This window comes from Chrysemys picta, chromosome 2, assembly GCF_011386835.1.
Source record: "Chrysemys picta bellii isolate R12L10 chromosome 2, ASM1138683v2, whole genome shotgun sequence".
NCBI classification, from domain to species: Eukaryota; Metazoa; Chordata; order Testudines; family Emydidae; genus Chrysemys; species Chrysemys picta.
This window is the reverse complement of record NC_088792.1, coordinates 251,199,350-251,225,672: the sequence shown is the minus strand read 5'-3', so window position 1 is coordinate 251,225,672 and position 26,323 is coordinate 251,199,350. Positions and strand designations below refer to the sequence as shown.

Sequence of the window (26,323 nt, the reverse complement as noted above, 5' to 3'; positions counted from 1 at the left end):
CCTGAACCCCAAAATGGAGTAACATGAGGCTTAAGTTACGCCTCTGGAGCAATCTGTGAATGTCACGTCCAATCCCAGAGATGAGACATCTCCTTGGGTATTTGCCCTCTAGCACTGTACCATTAGCTCCTTCGGTACTAACCCCCTCAAAGATAGAGGATGCCGTCTTTTTCCCAGCTGAATCACTCACCCAAAGAGTGACCTTGCTACACTAGGAGACACCTGTCATCTTCCTCCTTCATACACCAGGCTGTCTCCCAGAGGCAGCAGGTTTGGTTTTGGGAGGACGGAGGTCAAGAGTCATGCCAAGACTATCTCAGAGCCAGCTTTTTGAAATCACCTTGCCCCTTTCATTGGGTGTGTTCACACATTACAGCCAACAAATGGGTGCTGGACATTGTCACTACCCTCGTCAGTTCCTTTCGTTGCCCCCTACCTATCTCCCCCTTTCCCATCCTCCTTCAGGTACCATTCTCATGAGATCCTATTAGAAAAAGAAGCAGTCTCATTGCTTTGTTTGAGAGCTGTAGAAGAGGTTCCTCAGGAATAAAAGGGAAGAGGCTTCTATTCATGATATTTCCTTATTCTGAAGAAGAAAAGGAGTCTTCATTCTATCCTAGACCTGAGGAGACCGAACAAATACATACACCACCTCAGATTCAGTGTGGTAACACTTGGCTCCGTCATTCCTTTGCTTCAGACTCAGGACTGGTTTGTGGCTTGTTTGTGCAGGATGTGTACTTCCAGGTTTCCACCTGTTCCACAGGAAGTACCTGAGAGTTACAGTGGGACAAAACCATTACCAGAAAAAGCTACTGACCTTTAGGCTCTCCAGGGCAGAGTCTTTACAAAATGTCTAGCCATAGTGGTGGTACAACCAAGGGAAAAGGGCACCTACATCTATCCATATCTAGACAACTGGCTGATCAGAGGCAGATCATATAAGATACTCTGACAAGCATCAACTGTGCTCTTTCTCTGTTAGCCCAGCTGGGCCTTCTGGTGAACTCCTCTCCCTTCTTCCCTCTCTCCCCAGTCTGTGATGGTGTCTATCAGGCCTTGTGGTCTCCTTGCTGGAGGAATTGGCATGCTGATGCACCCTGCTCAGGCTGGGCTCCCAACAAGACAGTCCTCCAGAAGCCTAGATGGGCCAGGAGGAGACACTGACCAATCTTTACAGCCCAGTTAAGAATGCTTCCCTGGTTCCTCTCAGCGGCAGTGCTGGATGAGACTGAGACAGAAGAGGAGCTTCTCAGTGCTAGTCCAGAACTCCAGGGCTAGATCAAGGCCTTGTCTTCAAATGCTGCTACTAAGTGCACCTTTGAAGTTCTCTTTGTTTATTTAAAGACACAGAAAGACAAATTCGGAGGGTTTTTTTAACTGTGTAGAGATTGACACCAAGTTCATGGCATGGGTGACCCTGCGGTGAGCAGGCAGCCAAAACTTATGAACTTATGCCACACTTGGCAGGGGGAGCTACGGAACATCCCCACCTGCCACACTATCACAGACAATAGAGTTCATAGGGGCCAGGATAGAATCCATGACAGTGAGGGCTTGCTCACCTCAAGACAAAATGCTACTTAATACAGTGATATCTCACCCAGCTATATCAGTCTGGATTTGCCTTGCATGTAAAAATGAGCAAGACTGTCTTACTTTCATCTCATGTCCTCACAGAGCTGACCTCATAGCTGGATCCTGATAATGTCTAAAACGGGGTGCCATTTGTGACCCTGTCACTCTCCAAGGCATTAGACACAGACACATCTGGGATGGGTTGGGAAGCCCAATTAACTATATCACCTTCAAATACAAGGGACGTGGTTCCCAGAGGACATGAAAGTGTGCAAAATGTCTTAGAGCTCATGGCCACACTCAGAAGTGCAGCTGTTGACAGACAGTACATTGGTGATGCACTGCATAAATAAGCAAAGGGACACCCAGTTTTCCCCACTCTATAGACAGTCAAGTTATGGAGTTGGTGCTACCTTCATGGTGTAATCCCAATTATCCTACACCTTCCAGGTGCTAGCAATGACTTGGCAGACTTCTTAAGCAGACAATTGGTGACCAATCAATGGGCCCTGCAAAAATCCATCAGCAAGTCAGTATTCCACCAGTGGAGGAACCTGGTGACAGACTTGTTTTTCACCAAGGACAACACCAAGTGTCCAAATTACTATTCCAGAAGAGGCATGAACTCTGGATCCTTGCCGGATGCTTTCGCACTGCAAAGGAACCAGAGATTCCTTTAAGGCTTTCCACCAATTCCTCTAGCCCCCAGCATGATTGCCAAGGCCTGAGGAGACCAAGCTATACTCATCCTCGGTGCTCCAATTGGCTGAGGCACTTTTGGTTGACTAACCTGTTACAAATGTCTATGCGACCATCAATCAGGTTCCTGGACCACTCAGATATGTTATCACAGGAACTAAGGGAAGTATTTCATCCAAACCTGAAGTCACTGCACCGGAAAACCTGGATTTTGGTTGGTTGGACACCATGGAAAGTAACCGCCCCTCACATATTCAGAAAATCCTACTATAGAGCAGAAAACTGTCCACAAGCAACACTCTGGACTTCCATTAGTTTAATCAAGGTCCATCAGGCAGCAAAGTCTATCATCCACCGAATACAGTTTTTTCCAGACTTCTTTCATCCAGTGATATGTAAATTCCCAAGGACCTCCTGCATGCTTTCCCACTGGTTAGAAATCCTACTTCAGCACGGGACCACAACATCATCCTTCTAAAATTTATGGAGCCTTTTGATTCCCTCTGAGTGTTCTTACTCTCAAAAGAGTCTTTCTGATGGCCCATCACCTTGGTCAGATGAGTGAGTGAGCTTTAGATACTTGGGAACCCCTGCATACCTTGTTTCAGAAAGACAAGATAGTACTGAAACCTTGTGCAAAATTCAGCCCCTATGTGGTTTCTGATTTTAATTGTGTTCTTTCCAAAGCCAATTTTCCACACAAGGGGGAAAAAAAAAACTCCAGGCCTTGGATACATCCAGTGCTCTTTGAAAGACCATCAGTGGGAACAAATCTTTCAGAATGTCCTTATTTCAATTTTTCTTGGCTGGCCACGCCAAAGATCAGGTCATTTCATCACAAAAACTTTCAGAATAAATAACACATTGTCTCTCAGTGTGCTATCAGTGATGTACTTCTCCCACTGACTCTTAAGGCCCACTCCAATAGAGCCCAAGTGGACCATCAGCCTGTCTCCTTAATCTGCTCGTTTCTGCAAGGCTATTCCGTGGAGCAGCCACCCTCAGATTTGGCAAGGATCATTCACTGAACTTAATTGCTAGATCAGATGCCAAATTTGGGGAAATGATACTCTTATCTCTATTCAACTGATGCAGTTGATATTCCTCATCCCCATCATTCTGAAGAGAATACACCTTGTGTAAAGAGTATCTACAGTATAAGGATACATATGGATGCATAGTCAAAGAAGAAAGAATGATTAGTCACGCTATGGTAATTGTGGTTCTTTGACATGTTGTCAGTGTGGATGCCACATATAGACCTGGGTGAAATATTTTGAATGAAACATTTTTCGCTGAAAAATGCAGATGTGGGTCAATGGAAAGGTTGCAAATTTGCATTGAATTCACCAAATTGTTTCAGCCGTAAAGACCCCAATAATTTAAAAAAAAAGTGAAATCTTTTCAATTCAAAAATGACTTTTCGTTTCAAAATCTACTTAGATTTCATTTTTTAAAAGGGTAAAAAAAAGTCAAAAATGAAACAAATTGTTTTGTTCAGCCTGAAACTAATTGTTTTCAATGTTTTTGGTTTGCCAAAAAATCCCAATTTTAATTTTTTTTTTTTTTTGGTTTGCCAGCGAACGGAAAAATCAGTTATTTGCACAGCTTTAGGCATGACCTCTTATCCCCTCACTGCTTTTGGAGTCGTCAGCTACCAAGGACTTTGAATTGCAAAGAAACTAAAGCAAGTTTGAGGCCACTCCACTCCTTATGCCCTTGTACAAGGTGGCACAGGTTGCATGCACATTCCCGAAGGACATTGCTATTCAAAAGATTCCAAGCTTGCATGCCAGATCCACAAACAGACCTACATGAGGTCCACTCTGACTACAGCAATTCAACGAACCACAGTTACTGTGGGATATGTAACAGTTCTTTAACATGCAACAGAGGGTCCTGTGGCACCTTTAAGACTAACAGAAGTATTGGGAGCATAAGCTTTCGTGGGTAAGAACCTCACTTCTTCAGATGCAAGTAATGGAAATTTCCAGAGGCAGGTATAAATCAGTATGGAGATAACAAGGTTAGTTCAATCAGGGAGGGTGAGGTACTCTGCTAGCAGTTGAGGTGTGAACACCAAGGGAGGAGAAACTGCTTCTGTAGTTGGATAGCCATTCACAGTCTTTGTTTAATCCTGATCTGATGGTGTCAAATTTGCAAATGAACTGGAGCTCAGCAGTTTCTCTTTGGAGTCTGGTCCTGAAATTTTTTTGCTGTAAGATGGCTACCTTTACATCTGCTATTGTGTGGCCAGGAAGGTTGAAGTGTTCTCCTACAGGTTTTTGTATATTGCCATTCCTGATATCTGACTTGTGTCCATTTATCCTTTTACGTAGTGACTGTCCAGTTTGGCCAATGTACATAGCAGAGGGGCGTTGCTGGCACGTGATGGCATATATAACATTGGTGGACATGCAGGTGAATGAGCCGGTGATGTTGTAGCTGATCTGGTTAGGTCCTGTGATGGTGTTGCTGGTGTAGATATGTGGGCAGAGTTGGCATTGAGGTTTGTTGCATGGGTTGGTTCCTGAGTTAGAGTTGTTATGCTGCGGTGTGTGGTTGCTGGTGAGAATATGCTTAAGGTTGGCGGGTTGTCTGTGGGCGAGGACTGGCCTGCCTCCCAAGGTCTGTGAAAGTGAGGGATCATTGTCCAGGATGGGTTGTAGATCACTGATGATGCGTTGGAGAGGTTTAAGCTGAGGCTGTAGGTGATGGCCAGTGGAGTTCTGCTGGTTTCTTTTTTGGGCCTGTCTTGTAGCAGGAGGTTTCTGGGTACACGTCTAGCTCTGTGGATTTGTTTCTTTAAAATGTTAACCACATTGTGAATTATTAACTAAATTTGTACAGGTTAAGCTAGCCAAGCATCATAAGGACTCTGTCATGTTCATTATTTTTAACTATAGAGAAAATCTTAATTTCACACTATTTTTATTTGATATGAGAGAATTTTAGAAAATCCATCCTTTCATAGTTGTGAGAGTATTACTTTAGAGTTTTCGTGTATTGTGGTGGATACAAGCAGCTCTTGTTTTCTTTAAGTGGGGTGATTATAACTGCTTAGTTTTTGTTGTCATTGTTTTTATTATAGTCATTATCATAATGCTAAGGAGCCCCAGTCATGCACCAGGGAGTGTATTTAGTCAGAGATAAGAGAGTTTTAAATTCCTCTTTTTAAGTTTCCTTAAGTAAATTGAACACTTCACAGTTGTTCTACAATTCCCATTCCAACTCCCCCAAAAAGATGATTCAGAGTGCAAATTAAATGTGATTTGTTCATCTTTGAGAAGCTTCAACTCTAATCCTGCTGACCACTTTCCTTAATTTGCATTTAATGGCAAGGATACCGTTCCCTTTAGTTTTTCCTAGGGTTACAGATGTTTTCAGTCTCCTGACATGTTTTTAATAGACATTTTTATGTAGCTCTGAAATCTTCAAGAGTGGCTCAGGGAAAATATAGAGTGAGCTTGTTTGTTATGAACGAGGGGGGAAGGAGACTATTCTACCTGCAGTGGGGTATTATGATGTGACATGGTGTCTGTCAGAGATAAACTGTTATTTTTCCTGAACATAATTATGTCTTATGCATGAAGCATAAGTACAGTAAGCAGAGCAGGAAGAAAAATAATTAATTGTTAGATGATGCAATACTGTAGGCCTGCGTCTGCCTCTTTAATGCTAACACCCGAGTGACTTTTTGGCCACAAACTATAGAATATAAAAACTGGTGGGGGATCATAAAGATTTTTTTTTAAAATAGGTATTCTTTTTCCTCCCAGCACCTTGGCCTCCTTCCACCAGGAGCCATGCTATTACTGTCTTCTACTGGATCATGGCTTCCTCGCTCTCTCTCTCTGCTCTCAGTATCCATTTCTCTGCTTTCCTTCTCTCCAGCTCTGACTGCAGGGAGCCAGGAACCTGATCCAAATTACATTGAATTCAATTGGAGTTGAATCAGGCCTTAGGGGAGGAAGTAGAAACAGGACCTGAAGCAGAGACATTGGATCAGCCTTGAATTTGGCTCATTGGTGCATGTGTGTGTGGTTGTCCTTGTTTAAGAGAAGATGAATAGAGGCAGCAACTGCCTGGGCTTACAAAGGGAACTGGGGCAATAGCTGAGGGGAGACTTGGGTAAAGTGTGGAAACATGCATACATTTATGTGAAAACGTCGCAGAATAAATGGAGGAAGCACCGTGGATAGAGAGGAGTGGAAGAGTTAAGTGAGCAGGCTCTGGGGAATGGGGAAGCTGATATTAAAAAAAAGAAAACAGTTGAAAGAATGAGAAACTCAGAGGAAAAGCTTACTAGAAAAGAAAGATGTAGAGAGGGCATGGAGGAGAGAATAGCTGAATGAAGATGAGGCAGTAGGGAGAAAACACAATTCAGAAATAAAGGTTAGTGAGTGAAAAGAAACAAGATCAACTACTAATATTGCAGTAAAATTATAGTGAATGGGGAAAGCCAAACAAGCAAAACCCAGAAAGACAGAGGAAAAGATTCACCAATGTACCTTAGAAAGAAAAAGTTGGATGAATAAAAGTAGAAAGGGGGGAAAAATGAATAAGTTTATTTTATTAAATTTATAGGAAGTCTAATACCAAATTATATTTGATTGTGTTTTTTTTTCATATACCTGTGATTCTGGCTAACTGAGGGGAGGCTGATTTTGTGGGCTACTCAGAAAATATTAACCAGGCTACTTGCACTCTCCAGTCCTGCTCCAGGGTGGATAAAAATCAATTGTTTTGTTTTTTGGGGGGGACATTGATTTTTTAAAATTTAAATTAAATATTGGTTTATTTAAAAAAACAATTTAAAATTAAATTTGAAATTGATAACATATGTTAAGGCCTAAACATATAATAATGTGTTAAAATCATGTAAATTAAACACAAAAATTGTATTAAGCAATATATGTTTGCTTCTAACGTTTTAAAGAAAAATCAGACCACAGAGCTTGAGGAAGTCAATGGTTAAGTTCCTGGACCCCAGAGTTTGTTTAAGTCCTAAACCAGTCTCTTCTGCAGGTCCAGAGAGAATATTTTCTTCATTACAATTTATTGAACTATGTCAGTTCAATGACTAGTTCATTCAAAGTTAAGAAACCAGTTGGCAGCTGAAAAAGCAGGAAAGTAAACTAGTTGTGAGAGGAAGAGATCTATTAATTCTAAAATCTTGAAGGACGTGATGACTAGGAACAATAAGTTCAATTCACTACCTTAAAATAATGCTTCCTTTGCTTAAAAAATCAGTTACTTTTAATGCAAAACATGTTTTGATAAACTTTTTGATTTTTTTTTTGTCTTATGTATCCAGCACATTTAAGGTAGTTTTATTTAATTTAAATAAAATAAATAAATGCTAATTTTGTGCATTTTTAATTGCATTTTAATTTCCATCTAAATAGAGCTTGACATAAATCACAGTTAAAAAGTTCATCTAGTAAATTAGAAATGCATCATTTACCGTTTTCTAACATAAGAATGGTAAAAATTAAGAATCTCAATAAATGTAAATTAAGCTATGCTACTGTTTAAACAAATGTATCTAGATAGAGTGTATCTTCCTGCTTAGTAAAAAATAGTACTATGTTTAGTATAAAGACTCAATTTAGTTGTAAATCAACATGTTTTAGTGGTTATCAATGAAAATAAATCTTTCTTTAAGAAAATAAATAAAACATGAAAATAGAAAAGATGATTAAAATTGATTATTTAAACAACTGCTCACTGATTTAAATCATGATTAAAATTGGTGATTTAAACAACTTTGATTTTAATCAGTCTACCCTGTACTGCTCTGCTTCCTCCAAACCCTTAAAGGAAAAATAGTTAATAAAAGTTGTTTTTTGTATGTCTGTGGGCTTCTTTAGGTAAAATTAATGGCATCCTTTGAATATATCACGCTTTTGTGCCTGGTTACTTTACAGGAACTGAGACCAAAAAAAACCCCCAAACCCCTCCTTAAATTAAATAAAGTGCAAGCATACACATTGTAGTTGTTTTACAATTCTTAAATATACTACGGTGTACCACAGTCTAGGTTTGCTTGCTGAAATTTCTTTTCCCAGCAGATCAGAAAGCCCACACACTCATACATTATACATATGCCTAAAAAGATGTTTGCAACATTCTCCTCATCCTCCGCCCTAGCTGTAGTTTATTCTCTCTTTAAAACAGGATAATTCTACCCAATCTATGTTTTTTCTTAGTTTGCTTTTAATGCTTATAATAAAAAAGTAGTTTTGTCTAGCATTCTTGTTTTTAATTTCACATAGATTACTTGTGCTTGTCATAGAATCAGAGAATCGTTAGGACTGGAAGGGACCTTGAGAGGTCTTCTAGTTCAGTCCCCTGCACTCAAGGCAGCACTAAGGATTATCTACCATCCATGACAGGTGTTTGTCTAACTTGCTCTTAAAAATCTCCAATGACAGACATTCCACAACCTTTTTAGGGAATTTATTCTAGTACTTAACTACCCTGAGATTTAGGAAGTTTTTCGTAATGGCCAACCTAAACCGCCCTTGCTGCTATTTACGCCCATTACTTCTTGTCCTTTCCTCAGAGGTTAACGAGAATAATTTTTCTCTCTCTCCTTGTAACAACTTCTAATGTACTTGAAAACTATTATGTCCCCTCTCAGTCTTCTCTTCTCCAGACTAAACAAACCCATTTTTTTTTCAGACTTCCCTCATAGGTCATGCTTTCTAGACCTTTAATCATTTTTGTTGCTCTTCTCTGGACTTTCTCCAATTTGTCTTTCTTGAAATGTGGTGCCCAGAATTGGACACAATATTCCAGTTGAGGCTTAATCAGCACCGAGTAACATGGAAGAGTGTTTACGACACTCCTGCTAATGCATCCCAGAATTATGTTTGCACCCACCTTAGAGTAGCTCCATCTAGGTTCTATTTCCCTAGTTTGTTTATGAGAAGGTCATGCAAGACGGTATCAAAAGCCTTACTAAAGTCAAAGTATACTACATCTACTGCTACCCCACTTCCACAAGGCTTGTTACCTTGTCAAAGAAAGCTATTAGGTTGGTTTGACACAATTTGTTTTTCACAAATCCATGCTGACTGTTACTTATCACCTTATTATCTTGTAGGTGTTTGCAAATTGCTTAATTATTGTCATTATGTTTTGTATTGTACTGGTAGATTTGTATATTTATAATATTTATATAATTTGAGTACAGCATTTTATGATTCATAGTATTCTTTTATTCTGGATGTAGCCTCTGGGGGGAGAGTTACATAGAGCCAATATAGTGTTTTTTCTGTGTAATAGATGAACTGTCCTATTCAATGGGTGAACTCTTTTGACGTCCCACAAATGGCAACATATTTCAGACATAATTCTTTTATGAAAAGAATGATAGAGTGGCAGGTCATGCCATAATTTATATGGCATTATCTAGCCATCTGCTCTGTAAGGCTATGATCCTGTTATATACGGAGTACTCTCAACTGCCGGTGAAGTCATTTATTTGTCGTCTATACACCATCTGTGCACCAGTTTTGCTAATTCAGTTTAAAAATCACATCTTTAATTAAACTGCTACAACTTTGTATTATTTTTTTAGTACATACTGATATTTGAGTTTGTATAACATTAAATAGACATTACATGAATCACTGTAAAGTTAGTCCAATAAATTCATAAACATAGCTTATTTTGTAGGGCATAAATCTTCCATCTTCAGACAGTTTTAACTTTTCCTTTCCTTTCAACTAAGGAAATGCTACTTCACCGCAAGTACAAAGACCTTCTTTCATGGACTACTTTGATAAACAAGATTCCAAGAATAAAAGCCATGAAAACTGTAATCAGAATATGCCTGAACCCTACCACATATCCAAATATCCTGATAACTGGAAAGTCCCTCAAGATGGAGATTTTGATTTTGTAAGTACATTTACAGTGTTACTTTTCTAATGTTTACTTCCTTGCATACTGTTTATTTTATGTATGCTAAAATGAATTAATCCTTTCTATAGCTTTCTAGTAGTGCAAACAAAATAAGTCATCTTTCAAGGATTCCTTCCAAATATTTAATAGTAAAGTCATTTTCTAACTGTTATACTAACACATTTGTCTAACACAGAACATGACTTCTAAAAGAGAGTGGTAGGTTGGAGGGAAAACATTAAAAAAAATTCCTTTCAGTAAATGTATTCTTGGCGCTTTTCTATTTTGTATCATAGTTTATTTTTATCAAACTGGTTGTGTGACCTAGTTTATTAAAGCCTTCAAATATATGAGAATACTGTAAGTGGGGTTTTTTTTTTTTTTGAGTTAGTATCTCAAGAGAGACATGTAGAAAGAATTTTAAACTAGGCAGAGCAATTTACATATGTCCTAAGTAGATTGAATAAGATCACTTAATGTGTCCTTTGAGCCTTTTGGTACAACTTGTATTACAATTCCTGTGATTTCTGGAACAAACTATTACATCTTTAGAAATAATACACTGATCTGTTTGCTCTCTGTTACACTAGCTTGAATGTCTTTTTCTTCAAAATGTGGGTTGTTTTTTTTTTAAGATAACAATGAAAAATATGATGAGCCAAAAAGAACTGTTCCTAAGCAGCCAGTAAACCTATATAGTTTTAAAATGTTCTTTTATCAAAATGAAATAAATAAACTGATAAGACTGATTTGGACATGTGATGTATAGCTATAACAGCTTTCTCCCACTCCTCCCCCCACTCTTTTATATTTTCTAACCTTTCTAAACAAAGGAATTTAACATACCTATTGTAGCTTTAACATGTTCTTTCCTTCACTACACTGTAGTAGCTAAATTTGGTCACAAGATACCTTCAGAAAGAGAAAAACAGCTGTAGGTGTAGGATTTTTTTCTCAGTTTTTACTTACTGTCTTTCTAAATAAAGTTGACTCTTAAATTTCAGCTACTATGATATGGCAAGTGAAACAGCACAGTATAAACTGTTGCTGTAGGAGAATAAAGCTTTTGAATAAGTACACTTTTTTTTTTCTAGACTACAAAGATACAATAGCCAGCATCTTCATAATCAGCCAGTGAAATAACTAGTGCATTATTCATTGGAAAATAACTATCTGTATCTAAATGTGGTTTATTATGGTGGTAATAAATTTTCTGTAGAACTGTTGTAAAAACTGTTTTGCTTTTATAGATGGGCTGATAATTACAAACACAGTGAATACATTTGTAAATTCTAAGGTCCTGATCCTGTGCTCATTTATCCACATGTAAATTTACACACACAAATCATAGACTCATAGAAGATCAGGTTTGGAAGACCTCAGGAGGTCATCTAGTCCAAATCCCTGCTCAAAGCAGGACCAACCCCAACTAAATCATCCCAGCCAGGGCTTTGTCAAGCCGGGCCTGTAACCGTACGGGACTCACCCCTGCGGCGCCTCCTTCTGGTACCTTCTGGGAATTAGCTCTCCAGCCATCGGAGCGCCCTATGCAGGCCGGTGTCCTGCTTTTCCTGGCCCCCAAGTCCCTCCTGGACCCCTTGCATGCCGGGGTGCTGCCCCCGGGCAGTACACCCCTCAGTCTCTGGGTCTCCCCTCCCCAGGGAACCCCCACCCACTATCCCCACCTCGCCTCAGTCTTTGGCTACTGCCCAGTCTCCATCTAGCCCCCGTTCACTGGGGCAGACTGCAGTATAAATGCCACTCATCGTAGGCAAGGGGGTTTGGACCTGCTGCCTCTGCCTACCTCTTTTGGGCTGACCCCTGCAACCCCAGTACCTATTTGGCCTTCCACTAGGCCACAGCCTGGGGGTTTCCAGGCCGGAGCTCCCCAGCTCCCTGGGCCTTCCCCCAGCCCTGCTCCACCTCAAGTACCTTGGTACACTCCCAGCAGCCAGGTCCCTCCGTCTCACCAGGCTAGAGAGAGAGTCTGTCTGTGCTCCTGGCCTACTGCCCTCTTATAAGGGCCAGCTGAGCCCTACTTGGGGCGTGGCCACAGCTGAGCTTACTTCCCCACTCAGCCTGGGAACTGCTTTTCCCAGCCACCGCCCTCTCCTGGGCTGTTTTAAGCCCTTTACGGCTGGAGCGGGTGACCACCCCGCTGCAGGGCCTTCAAAACCTCTAAGGATGGAAATTCCACCACTTCCCTAGGTAACCCATTCCAGTGCTTCACCACCCTCCTAGTGAAATAGTTTTTCCTAATATCCAACCTAGACCTCCCTCACTGCAACTTGAGACCATTAGTCCTTGTTCTGTCATCTGCCACCACTGAAAACAGCCTAGCTCCATCCTCTTTGGAAACCCCCTTCAGGTAGTTGAAGGCTGCCATCAAATCCCCCCCCTTACTCTTCTCTTCTGCAGACTAAACAAGCCCAGTTCCTTCAGCTTCTCCTCATAAGTCATGTGCTCCAGCCCACTAATCATTTTCGTTGCCCTCCGCTGGACTCTCTCCTATTTGTCCACATCCTTTCTGTAGTGGGGGGCCCAAAAACTGGATGTAATACTCCAAATGTAGCCTCACCAGCGCCAAATAGAGGGGAATAATCACTTCCCTCGATCTGCTGGCAATGCTCCTACTAATGAAGCCCAATATGCCGTTAGCCTTCTTGGCAACAAGGGCACACTGTTGACTCATATCCAGCTTCTCATCCACTGTAATCCCCAGGTCCTTTTCTGCAGGACTGCCGTTTGGCAGTTGGTCTCCAGCCTGTAGCAGTGCATGGGATTCTTCTGTCCTAAGTGCAGAACTCTGTACATGCCCTTGTTGAACCTCATCAGATTTCTTTTGGTCCAATCCTCCAATTTGTCTAGGTTACTCTGGAGCCTATCCCTACCCTCCAGCGTATCTACCTCTCCCCCGAGCTTAATGTCATCAGCGAACTTACTGAGGGTGCAATCCATCCCATCATCCAGATCATTAGTGAAGATGTTGAACAAAACCAGCCCCAGGACAGACCCCTGGGGCACTCCACTTGATACTGGCTGCCAACTAGACATCGAGCAGTTGATCACTACCCGTTGAGCCCAATGATCTAGCCAGCTTTCTATCCATCTTCTAGTCCATTCATCCAATCCATACTTTTTTAACTTGCTTGCAAGAATACTGTGGGAGACCATATCAAAAGCTTTGCTAAAGTCAAGATACATCACGTCCACTTGCTTTACCAGTATCCACAGAGACAGTTATTTCATCATAGAAGGCAATCAGGTTGGTTAGGCATGACTTGCCCTTTGTGAATCTATGTTGACTGTTCCTGATCACCTTCCTCTTCTCCCAAGTGCTTCAAAATGGATTCCTTGAGGACTTGCTCCATGATTTTTCCAGGGACTGAGGTGAGGATGACTGGTCTGTAGTTCCCTGGATTCTCCTTCTTCTCTTTTTTTGAAGATGGGCACTATATTTCCCTTTTTCCAATCGTCTGGGACCTCCCCCACTTACCACGAATTTTAAAAGATAATGGCCAATGGCTCTGCAATCACATCAGCCAACTCCCTCAGCACCCTCGGATGCATTAGATCCGGCCCCTGGACCTGTGGATGTCAGCTTTTCTAAATAGGTCTTAACCTTTTCTTTCATTAGTGAGGGCTGCTCACCTCCTCCCCATACTGTGTTGTCTAGTGCAGCAGTCTGGGAGCTGACCTTGTCTGTGAAGACCAAGGCAAAAAAAACATTGAGTACTTCAGCTTTTTCCACATCATCTGTCACTAGGTTGCCTCCCCCATTCAGTAAAGGTCTCACGCTTTCCCTGACCACCTTCTTCTTGCTAACATACCTGTAGAAATCCTTCTTGTTACCCTTCATATCCCTTGCTAGCTGCAACTCTAATTGTGCTTTGGCCTTCCTGATTACACCCCTGAATGCTCGAGCAATATTTTTATACTCCTCCCTAGTCATCTGTTCAAGTTTCCACATCTTGTAAGCTTCCTTTTTGTTTTTAAGGTCACTGAAGATTTCTCTGTTAAGCCAAGCTGGTCGCCTGCCATATTTGCTATTCTTACTGCACATCAGGATGGTTTGTTCTTGCACCCTCAATAAAGCTTCTTTAAAATATAGCCAGTTGTCCTGGACTCCTTTCCCCCTCATATTAACCTCCCAGGGGATCCTGCCCATCAGTTCCCTGAGGGAGTCAAAGTCTGCTTTTCTGAAGTCCAGGGTCCATATCCTGGTGCTCTCCTTTCTTCCTTTTGTCAGGATCCTGAGCTTGATCATCTCATGGTCACTGCTGCCCAGGTTGCCACCCACTTGTACTTCCCTTACCAATTCTTCCCTGTTTGTGAGCAGCACGTCAAGAGGAGCATGGCCCCTAGTTGGTTCCTCCAGCACTTGCACCAGGAAGTTGTCCCCAACACACTCCAAAAATTTCCTGGATTGTGTGTGCACTGCTGTATTGCTCTCCCAGAAGATGTCAGGGTGATTGAAGTCCCCCATGAGAGCCAGGGCCTGTGATCTGGAAACTTCTGTTAGTTGTCCGAAGAAAGCCTCATCTACCTCATCCTCCTGGCCTAGTGGTCTATAGCAGGTGCCCACCACGACATCACCCTTGTTGCTCTCGCCTCTAAACTTAACCCAAAGATCTCAATGGGCTTTTCTCCAGTTTCATATTGTAGCTCTGAGCAATCATACTGCTCCCTTATATACAGTGCAACTCCTCCACCTTTTCTCCCCTGCCTGTCCTTCCTGAACAGTTTATACTCATCCATGACAGTGCACCAGTCATGTGAGTTACCCTACCGACTTCCAATTCTTCCTGCTTGTTTCCCAGGCTTCTTGCGTTCATGTGCAGGCACCTAAGATAACTAGCCGATTGCCCTGCTTTCTCAGTATGAGCCAAGGAGGATTCCCTTGTTGCACCCTCCTCCTTGTGTTTCCTCCCAGTATCCCACGTCCCCACTTACCTCCGGGCTTAGGTCACCATCCCCCGGCGAACCTAGTTTAAAGCCCTCCTCACTAGCTTAGCAATAGTACCATTGAACTCAGTGAGACTACTCACATGTATCAAGTTGTTTGCTATGTGTAAGATCAAGGCCTAAATAATTTATAATCTTTAGCGAGAAATTGTGTAGTGACTTACTGTTGTTGAACCTCTTCAGTGCTTTAGCTTTTTTAAAATTCAACTGAAATGATTTTTTAAATAAATAAATAAATAAATATTCAAAATTATTTGAGATCTCAGATGATTAATAGAATGAACCAGTAGCACAAAAAATTACAAACAACATTTTAAAAGTTACCTGAAGTGGTGATGCTGTTTTTAAAACCTACTAAAACTTGAATATGTTTTTACACAATATTAATTTGTGAGAGACAAGATGGGTCCAATATATTTTAGTGGACCAACAGCAGTGGGTGAAAGAGACAAGGCTTTTGAGCTCCACAGAGCCCTTCAGGTCTGGGGCATATTACTTCACCCATCTTGTCTCTCTCATATCCTAGGACCAACATGACTATAACAATATTAATTTGTGGCAGTTGTTGCAAAATACATTATTGAGGCTAAGAAGATTAAAAAAGGATTAGACATTTATATGGATAACAAGAATAAAAGTATAAATTACTTTATTTAGGATTAATGTTTTAGTTTGGGATGGGACAAAAACCTTCATGATTCAAGACATAAGCCAACCAGTTACTGACAGGCAAGAATCTTCTGTGGGCAGGTTATTCCATAATTGTTCACTATGGTTTCTTTCTCTGAAGCATCTGGTACTGGCTGCTGTCAGAGACAAGATACTGGATTAGATGGACCATTGGTTTTAACCATTAGGAGAATTGTTATGTATTTATTTGTTTTCAAAATACTTCAGTTAGTTTTTAAGCAGTCAGAAATGTTGTTTTTTTTAAATTAGAATGCTTTGGAAAAAATTATTGCCACTATTGCTGAGAGGTCTGCAAGAGACTTTCCAAAAGGATAAATCTCTGGGAAGCATGCATAATAAATTTCCTACTTTTATGAAATCAACATTAATTTTTTAGATTACTGACATACAGTCTTTTAAATCATTAATGAAAAAGATAAATAATGGAGAACTTTTAGTACTAAAGAACTCTATTCTATCTCAAGTGGAATTATACTTAATGGGACCAAGATAGAGATTCTAAAAGTGAATACAGGCAATAGTGACTGCTATGTTTGTCTAGGGATCGAAGGTTAACACTTTAATTCTAAAGTAAGGACGCTGCTCCAGACCCACTCTAATGCTAGCATATGGTACTAGTGCTCTGTGATACCAGGTGGAAGAGCTAGCACCATGTCAGATGGTAGTGGCCAGTCTCATATGGAAGATGATACGATGGTTCTGTAAAAGGGAGGAGGATTGTACTATGTTCTACCACACTCCCCGAGGCAAATACATAATGTGCCAATGGTGGCAGCCAACAAATACTTTAGTCTTTAGCCAGAAGGGCAGAACAAAAAGTGCCACAATAATGGAGGGTAACAGACCGTATTCAGATGTCTGGAGAGGGAAAAGTAATATCAAGTTTATTAGTGTATCTGGTTTTTGTTAATGCAGTGTAGAAGGGAAGATGTGCCAGTCAAACTTTGCAATTAATTAAAAAAAGAAAAAGTCAGATGCATATTTTAGTTTTAAACAAAGTTAATACTAAAGGAAATATTTAAGATATTTTGCTTATACAAGAGTTTTTAAATAAATGAAATGGGGTGGATTATTTTTGCATTCAGAGAAATAAGATATTGGGATTACCACTTATTCCTGCAAGCATTCAATTGGTTTATGCATGTGCAGAATTGGGGCATAAGTTCTTCAATCCAGAAGGTATATTTTCTTTGTGTTGTACTGCTAAATAGTCAATTTCCTAGTCTATTTTATTTGCTAGTTTTCCAAATACTAACCAAAAAATATCAACCTTTCTTCTTCGAGTAGTGTCCCTATGGATGTTTCACTTTAGGCACACACGTGCCCCTGCGACTTTGACTGGAGATTTTTGGTAGCAGTCTCTGTTTTGCCTACACATGCATCCTACACATCCTCGTGCCCGGTACAAAGGCTATATAAGTCTGTGCTGGTGAGCCACCATCAGTTTCTTCTCAACCACCTTTGGCCAGTGATGGAGTCTAGCATGTGCCTGGTCACTGTGTACCTTTCCCCCCCTTTATTAGTCTTTTTGCTTTATACTTAGTTCTTAGTAGTAGTAGGTTTAGTACCATATAGTTGGAACATTTGTTCCCGTTTTCTTAAAATACACACACACATTTTTGTTTTTCTTTTTCCCCTACTGAGGGGCTTGAACAACATTTTCTTCTGTCAGGAATGCTGGCTCCCCAGGATGTAAAAGATGCCTCTCTGGTCAAGAAGTAATCCCTGTTAGTGACTAGCACTCCCACTGCATTTGTTGCTTGGGACACTCTCACATTCTCAGTAAGTGTAAAATTTCTTCTTCTTTTAAGGGAAGATCCAGTAAAAACAGGGAAATTAAGTATAGAATTCTAATGATGGAGTCAAGTCCATCTGGCAAACTCCAGCAACCTCCCCCAACCCTGCCACATGCAAGAGGTTTGATAAATACTATGTTCCGGCCAGGAATTCTGAGGGTTTTTTTTCTCATCCAGCATCAAATTTTGTGGTTGTGGATGCAGTCAATGAATGCGGACAGACAGAACTTGTTTGGTTGTAACAGCTATTTATCAGCAACACTTCCATTCAGAATAGCTAACCACCAGGCACTGATGTCAAGTTATGACTAACTGAACTATGAGAAGTTTAATACTTTTATTGACCATTTACCACAGGATCATTGAGAACAGTTCAGCGCCATAATAAAGGAGGGTCAGCTTTTTGCAAAAATTTCACTGCAGGCTTCTCTTGATTTGCAGACACTGCAGACAAGTCTGTTTACGCTGCACTAGTGGTGAGGAAGCTTCCTGGCTTCAGTTGTCTGAGTTTCCACAGGAGGTACAATTGACTGTGGAAGATTTACCTTTTGATGGCCAGAAGCTTTTCGCAGATTCCATGGATGACTTGCTTCATACTCTAAAGGATCTAGGGTCTTGTGGGGTACACATGCCTGAAAATAAAAGGAAGTTTAGCAGGTCTCAATCAGCACAAAGATCCCCCGCTGCTCAGTTTTCCACCTTCCGTAGGCCACCGGCTAAGAAGTTGAGGTTTTTAAACAAAGAGCCTGCAGCTACCTTGACTGCTTCATCCCAGCCTTTAGCATCCTCCTCACACCAGTTTTGATAGTTTGGTCAAGAGTCCAGATCACCCAATGACCAGGTTTTATCAGCTGTCTGACACAATCCTCCTTCCTCAATTTGGATACTGCCTCTCTCTATTGCATCAAGCATGGTAACATCAGATAAATGGGTGTTAGAGGCCATTACTTCAGGTTATACTATCCAATTTACCTCCACCCTGCCCTTCCAACCCTCTTACCCATTCCTCTCAGGGACTCCTCTCATGAGCAATTGCTGACACTGGAGATCTCATCATTCCTAAGCCTAGTACCATAGAGCCAGTCCCACTTCAACACAGGGGACAATGGTTCTATTCTGGATATTTTCTGATACCCAAGAAAAATGGGGGCAAGAGACCAATACTAGATCTCAAACAATTGAACAAGCATGTCAGACATCAGAAATTCAGGATGGTGTTGCTAGCAGCTATAATTCCCTCCCTGGAATTAGAGGACTGGTTTGCGGCACGCAGCCTCAAAGATGGCTACTTCCACGTAGTGGATTCATCCTTTTCATAAGATTTCTTTGTTTCATTTTAATCACAATTCTTACAAGTACCAGGTCCTACTCTTTGGCCTTTCATCTGTCCACGGGTGTCCTCAAAAATATTGGCGGTTGTAGCTGCCTGCCTCTGTCATTGAGGAATAACTGTCTTTCCCTATCTTGAAGATTGTCTCCTCAAGGGTCCGTCATATCAGGAGGTATGGTTGGCAGTTCAAACAACAACTGCACTATTCCAAAGTCTAGCCCTGCAGTTAAATCTTGAGAAATCAATCTTGACCCCCTATACAGTGAATTCTCTTTATACGAGGGCTAATGGATTTGATATCAGGGAGCGCTTATCTCTCTCTTGGGAGATTCATTGCTGTAGAGAACCTCAAACAAAGAGTGCAGTTCAGCCCTCAAGTTCCAGCAAGGACATGTCTGCAACTGCTGGGACACAAAACACTAGGTTGCCTCCTTGATATCTCCAGGTGTGGCTCAGGGCTGTTTATGTAGCCAGTAAACAGGTATCTGTATGCAGTCAGGTCCTACAGTCACTCACTTGGTCTATTAATCCATTCAAAGTTTGTGCAGGAATCCTGTTCAGCCAGAACCCTCCTACAGTCATATTAATATTGACACTTCCCTCTTGGGGTGGGAAGCACATTTGGGTCCTCAAGGCAAATGGTCGCAACAGGAACAACACTTGCCCATCAATCTGTTGGAATTAAATGTGGTCAGAAATGCTTGCCTCCACTTTCTTCTCCTACTCAAAAACAAGTCCATTGAGATCATGACAGACAACATAGTGTGCATGTACTATATCAATTGTCAGGGTGGAGCACATTTTCTCTCATTCTGCACTAAAGTGATAAAGCTTCAGAATGGGTGCATAGCTAATTGGATACTCATCTTGGCTTCTTATCTCCTGGGTATACAAAACAACATGGCAGACAACCTGAGCAGACTTTTCTCCCTGAATTATGAATGGGAGTTGACTCTTGAGTCCTCAATAAAATATTTCTAGCTTGGGGATTTCCACACGTTGATCCTTTTGCCGTGGCTGCCAACACAAAGTGCAGGAAATTCTGTTCCAGAGGAGGCCTTGATCCCCAATCTCTAGGAGATGTTTTCCTTGTTACATGGACAAAGGGTCTCTTCTATGCATAACCTCCAACTCCATTGCTCTCAAAGGTCCTTATCAAGAACAGGCAGGACCAAGCCAAAGTTTGCTTTCCTTACCTCATCAAACTCACCTCTTTGTCTCCGTGTCTGCTCCCAATTAAACCTTTATTGTCATCTCAGGATATGAATCAGATGCTTCACCTCAATCTGAATGTAATGCAACTACAAACTTGATTCCTCAATGGTTCTTGGGACTAGAGACCACATGTGTATCGGAAGTACAAAAGATACTGTTAGATAGCAAAAAGGAATCTACTAGACATACTTACTTCAGAAATGGAGATGATGTAATATTTGGTGTAACCAGTGCCATCTTTCTTCTATCCAGTCATCTCTTTCCTCAATTTTGGATTACCTCTTGGAATTGAAAAATTCAGGCCTTTCTATGTGTTCCATCCCAAGGTTCATTTCAATAACAGCTTTCCATCTGTCAGTGGAAGATTTCTTGGCTTATCCAACTACAGTGAGATTCCTAAAAGGACTTACCACTCTTTGTCCATAGACTAGAGCCGCTACACCACTTTGGGATCTCAACCTGGTTCTTAACTGTCTCATGAGACAACCTTTGAGCCATTAGCTACATGCTTACTGTTACATCTGTCTATGAAAATGGCCTTCTTGGTAGCCATCAACTCTACTCAAAGGGTTGGGGATATGGGGGCTCTAATGGCAGACCCTTCCTTTACTTTGATCTCCAAGGAGAAGGTATCTTTATGACCTCATCCAAAGTTCTTACCTAAGGTGTCCTCTGAATTGTAGCCAAATCATTCACCTTCAGAGTTTTTTACTAAGCTTCATCAGTCTACACAAGAGTCTGTGTTTAATACTACACTAGATGTTAAGAGGGTGTTAGCCTTTTACTTGGAAAGGACTAGGCCATTCAGGAAGACTCCTAGATTCCTTTGTTTCTGTTGAAAATAGGTCTAAGGGAGTGCCTGTCTCCACTGAGAGACTTTCTAAATGAATCTCTGGATTTATTATTGCCTGCTATGGTTTAGCTGAGGTTACACCTCCCATAAGAGTGGCTGCACACTTGACAAGATCACAGTCTATGTCTGTAGCTCTACTCAAAGACATTCTGGTTAGTGAAATCTGCAGAGCTGCAACATGGTCCTTGATGCATATGTTTTCCTACCAGTAAGCCCTAATTCACGCTGCAAGATTAGATGCGGCAGGAGACAACCAGTTCCTTCTTCAGTAATGGACTCTTTTCTGAAACTCTCACCTCCTTAAAGGGTTACTGCTAGGGAATCACCTAATGTGGAGCAACCCCAGGGACACTACTCAAAGAAGGAGAGGTTATGCACCTCAGGGCCATAACTAGGGCGGGGAAAGAGGAGCAGCCACCCAGGGCGCAGAGCCAGCAAGGGTGCAAAAATGGGGCAGTGCAGGATCAGGCCAAGCGGTGTCAGCCCCTCACCCCTGCAGGATTGGGCCCAGCCGCATCAGCCGGAGTCCATGGGTGTAGTTGGGGGGGAGGGTGTTGTCCCTCTTCCCCTCCCTACCCCCCCCAACCCCGCCGCAAGTAGAGGTCTGGGCAGGGAGCAGAGGGGAGAATCAGGAGCTGCTTCTCCTGCCTCTAAAGCTGGATGCCGCCTCCTGGGTCCTAGTGCCAGTCGTCTTCCTCTGCTACGTGTGCTGGGTGCCCTATATGGCCCTCATCCTATTTTCTGTGTAACGGTGAGTGCCCGCAGTGTGTGTGGGGAATATAGAAAAAGGGGGATGAGGTGGAGGAAGAGGCAGTGGGGAAGGAAGAGGCATGGGATAGGGCAAGGGGAAAAGAAGGGGATAAGGGAATGGAGCAGGCGGGTGTGGAAGTGTCGGGGAGGGGATAGGGCAGGTGGCACTGGGGAAGGGAGATGGGGAAAATAAGGGTATAGGGAAATAGGGGGAAAGCAGGACCCCCTCATGCAGCATCCCCTCAACACCAGCAGGTGGAGCTCCCCCGTTAAGTCAGCTCAGCCCCCCACCCCAGCACTTGCAGCCCACCTCCAGCGCCCCCCAAGATATCCCCTCCAGCATCCCGCAGATATACCTTCTAGCTCCCCCAAAATGTCCCCTCCAGCTCCTCCACCCCCTCCTCCTTGCAGTGTCCTCTATGTGGAACTTGAAATATGGTAACCCTAGGGGTTGCTGTGTTCTCACGACCTTGGTTTCTGTAGATGGTGGGAGCAAGTTCGCCCTGCCAGCAGCTTCTTACCCTCAGCACCTAGGCACCGGGCTCACATGGCCGAGCTCAGAGGTCAGGCTGTGTGACCACAAGCCTGGCAGCCACGGGGCTGGGACCGGGGCAGTGCAGCCAAGGGGAGCAAGGGGCAGTTCCGCTCAGCGGGCAGGGATAGTGGGAAGAGTGACCCAGCTGCAGTGTCAGGTCCCCGGGCGGTGAGCGGACTGTGACCAGGCTGCTGAGAGGCAGGTGCCCAAAGGGAATGAGTAGTCCAGGGAGCACCTTGGGGAGCATCTCAAGGCAGCCAGGCTTTATGGGCAGGGGCCGGCTCCAAGTGGTATTGCCTGCTGGCACCAAGGGCTTTCAGAGCAGAGGTAAGAGCGTGTCAGGGATGTAGCTCAGAGCTGTGCCACCTGCCCTGGGAAGCACCCGGCTGTGCAGAGGCAGCCTGGCTCGGGGAGCAGGGCAGGGAGGTCTGCCAAGCAGCCAGCCAGTGCCCAGCTCCCACAGCATGGAGAGCCAGAGGCCTGAGTGGGCAAGGAGGCTCCAACCAGCTTCGGCTCTGCTGGCTCCTGGCAGGAGGCAACGGTTTTCAAACCGTGGGATGCATCCCCCTAGGGAGGTGCACCCCACAGTTTGAAAATCTCTGTGCTAAATAGGAGGCAGAAATCGGGGGTAGCAAGTGACCTTGTGACCCCCCCACATGTTGCCTCGAAGGGGCACCAATATGATTCCTTGCCCGGGGTGCTAAAATGCTTAGTTACAGCTCTGACTCAGCTTGTGCAGTAACTGGAGTTTTTCGAGATGGGTGTCCTTGTGGATGCTCCACTACCCGCCTTCCTCCCCTCTGCTTCGGAGCTGCCTCTGTGAGCTTTGCGGTAGAGAAGGAAGTGAGGGCAGTTTGCCTGCACAGCCTTATATAGCCTCAGTATGAGGCATGAGGATGTGTAGGGCGCATGTCCAGGCAGAAAGGGCACTGCTATCAAATGTCTCCAAAAAAGGTGCAGTGGCACATACACACCTAAAGCGGAGCATCCACAGGGACACACATCTCAAAGAACTCCAGTTACTGCACCAAGTGAGTAACCTTTTCTTCTTAGTACCTGCAAATTCAGGATAGAAGTATATTAAAATAAAATTATTTGTTTTGAAACAACAAAAATTATATAACGCAGACTCAATAGTCACCCTTAGAAACCTGTTAATTTGCCTTTAGATGCTGTAAACAGATAAGGTTAACTCAAATACCTGCAGAATTACCTAACTTTACTATAATGAATACATAAAACATTTCAAAAACTGGGGTAAAGTTATTTAGTTATCTAAGACAATTGGAAAAATTTTAAGGATGATATGTGTATGGTTGTAGATATGGATGTCTGTATATATGGTTTCAGAAATACACTTGCCACTGGCAAGTAGGAAACTTTCCAGGTGAATGAAAAGCCATCATTTCCTGCTGAATTTAAGCTTTAAAAAAAGTATTTCAATAATGATTTTTCTCTTTTGAAGGCAAATGTTCATGTTTTGTTTTTTCATTAAATTTTGTTACCTTGTGTCTCCTGGTCATGGTGTCTTTCTGAATTTCCTGATTTGATTGTTTCTATTTCTGGTTATTTGTGTAATGCTACATTATTTGCCCAGACAAAGCTCCCATTGAAGTCAATGGGAGTTTTGGCAGAATAAATTGTGCTGGATTGGGCCCATTGTGGGTAATTTCAATGGACCTGATTCTTCTACCCTTTACTCATGTTGAATAGCACTTTCCTCCACAAGTGGTCCATTGTAGTCTACACTTGAGGAGTAAGATGCTCTTGAGCATGAATAAGGATTCTACCACATCTGTTTTCAAGAAGGCCTTGCTTGAGCTTTGTAGCCGCTGGGACTATGTTCTTTTTAATAATCTACTTGCGTCAGTAGAAAAAATCTGAAATTATTTACTTGTAATTCTGCCTACTGAAAGCATTAATTATAATAGATAAACACTCACTAATCCAACTTCCCTTGGGAAATGGCATATCAGTTTTATTTTCCTCTGTTGAAAAAGAAGGCTGTGACATTCCATATCTGTTACTCGGCTAAGGATTCCAGATTCTTTTACTTTGCTAATCTGTTTCTAAATCTCATGCCAAAGGCTGAAACCCAGGAATATGTGTCTTTTATGACAATGAACCGCAGATAAATGAATAACCAATACAGATTTTTAAACATTTTATTTACTTAGGTGCCAGTACTGCAGGGACTTAAGTAAATAAAATGTTTAAAAACACTGTTAGCACATGAATAGACATGAGAAATCCTGCATCTTGGCAGGAGGTTAGACTAGATGACCCTTGCAGTGCCTTCTAATCCTATGATTCTATGAATAGTCCCATTAAAGTTAAGCACATGCTTACTGCTTTGCTGGTCTGGGGTCTAAGATACCAAATCTTTTTACATATACCAGTGGTTAATCATAAATGATGTCAGATTAATCATGGATTCCATGCACAGCAGGATACAGGCTGCACCATTTTTAGTGAGGTCTTTCAGATTTTTCCCTTCCTGTCTTTCACCCCTACCTTTGGTTTGCTTCTTGGATCTTCAGCATGGCAAGGAGTAAGCTGTCTCCCTGCAAGGTCTTCCTGCTTCTCCACACTCTGTCTCTACAGCCAGCCTGGCCCATACGAAATGCAGAGTCTCTCTATGCTGAACATGCATAGTTAGAAGGAACTATGCTTTGTAGCAGCTTGGAAAAGGCAGAACAGCAGACCTTCCAAGTATCACACATCTTAGAATGCACTTAGCACTGAGGGATTTGGCAGCACTGACACACTTGCTTGACTTTAGAACCATCATGTTATTTTAATGTCGTTTTTTAAAATGTAATATATATTGATACTGCCCCTTCTTAAATTATCACTTATTGGGAGACTGGATGTCTCAAAAAGAAGAACAGGAGTACTTGTGGCACCTTAGAGACTAACAAATTTATTAGAGCATAAGCTTTCGTGGACTACAGCCCACTTCTTCGGATGCATATAGATTGGAACATATATTGAGGAGATATATATACACATCTACAGAGACCATAAACAGGTGGGAGTTGTCTTACCAACTCTGAGAGGCCAATTAATTAAGAGATGTCTGGATGTCTCAAAGCAGTGCTGATGAGCAGGGATCCTAGAAATCTGTTTGCTGTGGAAAAACAGGAAAATTGCATTTTTACAGAGAATCTTTAGTTTTTACATTTTGTGGAAAAAATAAAACCATATATTAACTATTAACTAAATTGTACTGAAAGCACCAGTATCACTTATTCAATGCACATAACCTTCCCCTCTTGTGGTTGATTTTTGAATGTGCTTTAAATTTACATAGCTAAACATACTCCTTTAAACGGCTTCTGGCATATAGATGTTACTTAATGGCATGTAGGGGTTTGTGTTTTAATGCATCTCAAATTTCACTTTAGGCTTCAGGACTAACTCAAAAAGAGAGTAATGTTAATATAAAACCAATTTTTGCTTTATTTTTTGTGCATTTAAGAAACAATTTTCTGAAAATATAGAATACAGACATAAAAGTATTTGGTATATGTGAGAAATACAAATTGCAATTCTATTAATTTTATTTTATTAGAATGATTGATTGGCACTGGTAGGCTTTGAACTTGCTTAAAACTTGCATTCAGGAATCATTGGGGATTTCTCTTTCATCCATTACTTAGATTGGAAGCTCTTCATTTAGGCACATTCTTTTGTCTGTTTGATGGCACGGTATAAATAATTATTTAAGCCCCAATTCTGCCTACCTGACTTAGGTTAAGTACACCTCTACCCCGATATAACGCTGTCCTTGGGAGCCAAAAAATCTTACCACACTATAGGTGAAACCGCGTTATATTGGACTTGCTTTGCTCTGCCGGAGCGCACCCGCCCCTCCCCCCCTCGCCCCCCCCGGAGCGCTGCTTAACCGCGTTCTATCTGAATTTGTGTTATATCGAGTCGCGTTATAAAATTCTTACCACATTATAGGTGAAACCGTGTTATATTGGACTTGCTTT

At 42.0% G+C, this 26,323-nt stretch overlaps 1 protein-coding gene across 7 annotated transcripts in view; it reads left to right on the top strand.

Annotated features, from left to right (window-relative positions):
* Positions 1 to 26,323, top strand: part of STK3 (serine/threonine kinase 3) — a 298,853-nt gene that overhangs the window by 195,796 nt on the left and 76,734 nt on the right. For all 7 annotated transcript variants that reach the window (XM_065582173.1, XM_065582171.1, XM_065582172.1 and 4 more), the window contains one exon: positions 10,019 to 10,188. In XM_065582173.1, the coding sequence (XP_065438245.1) occupies positions 10,019 to 10,188 (170 nt within the window). The remainder of the gene's footprint in view (positions 1 to 10,018; positions 10,189 to 26,323) is intronic.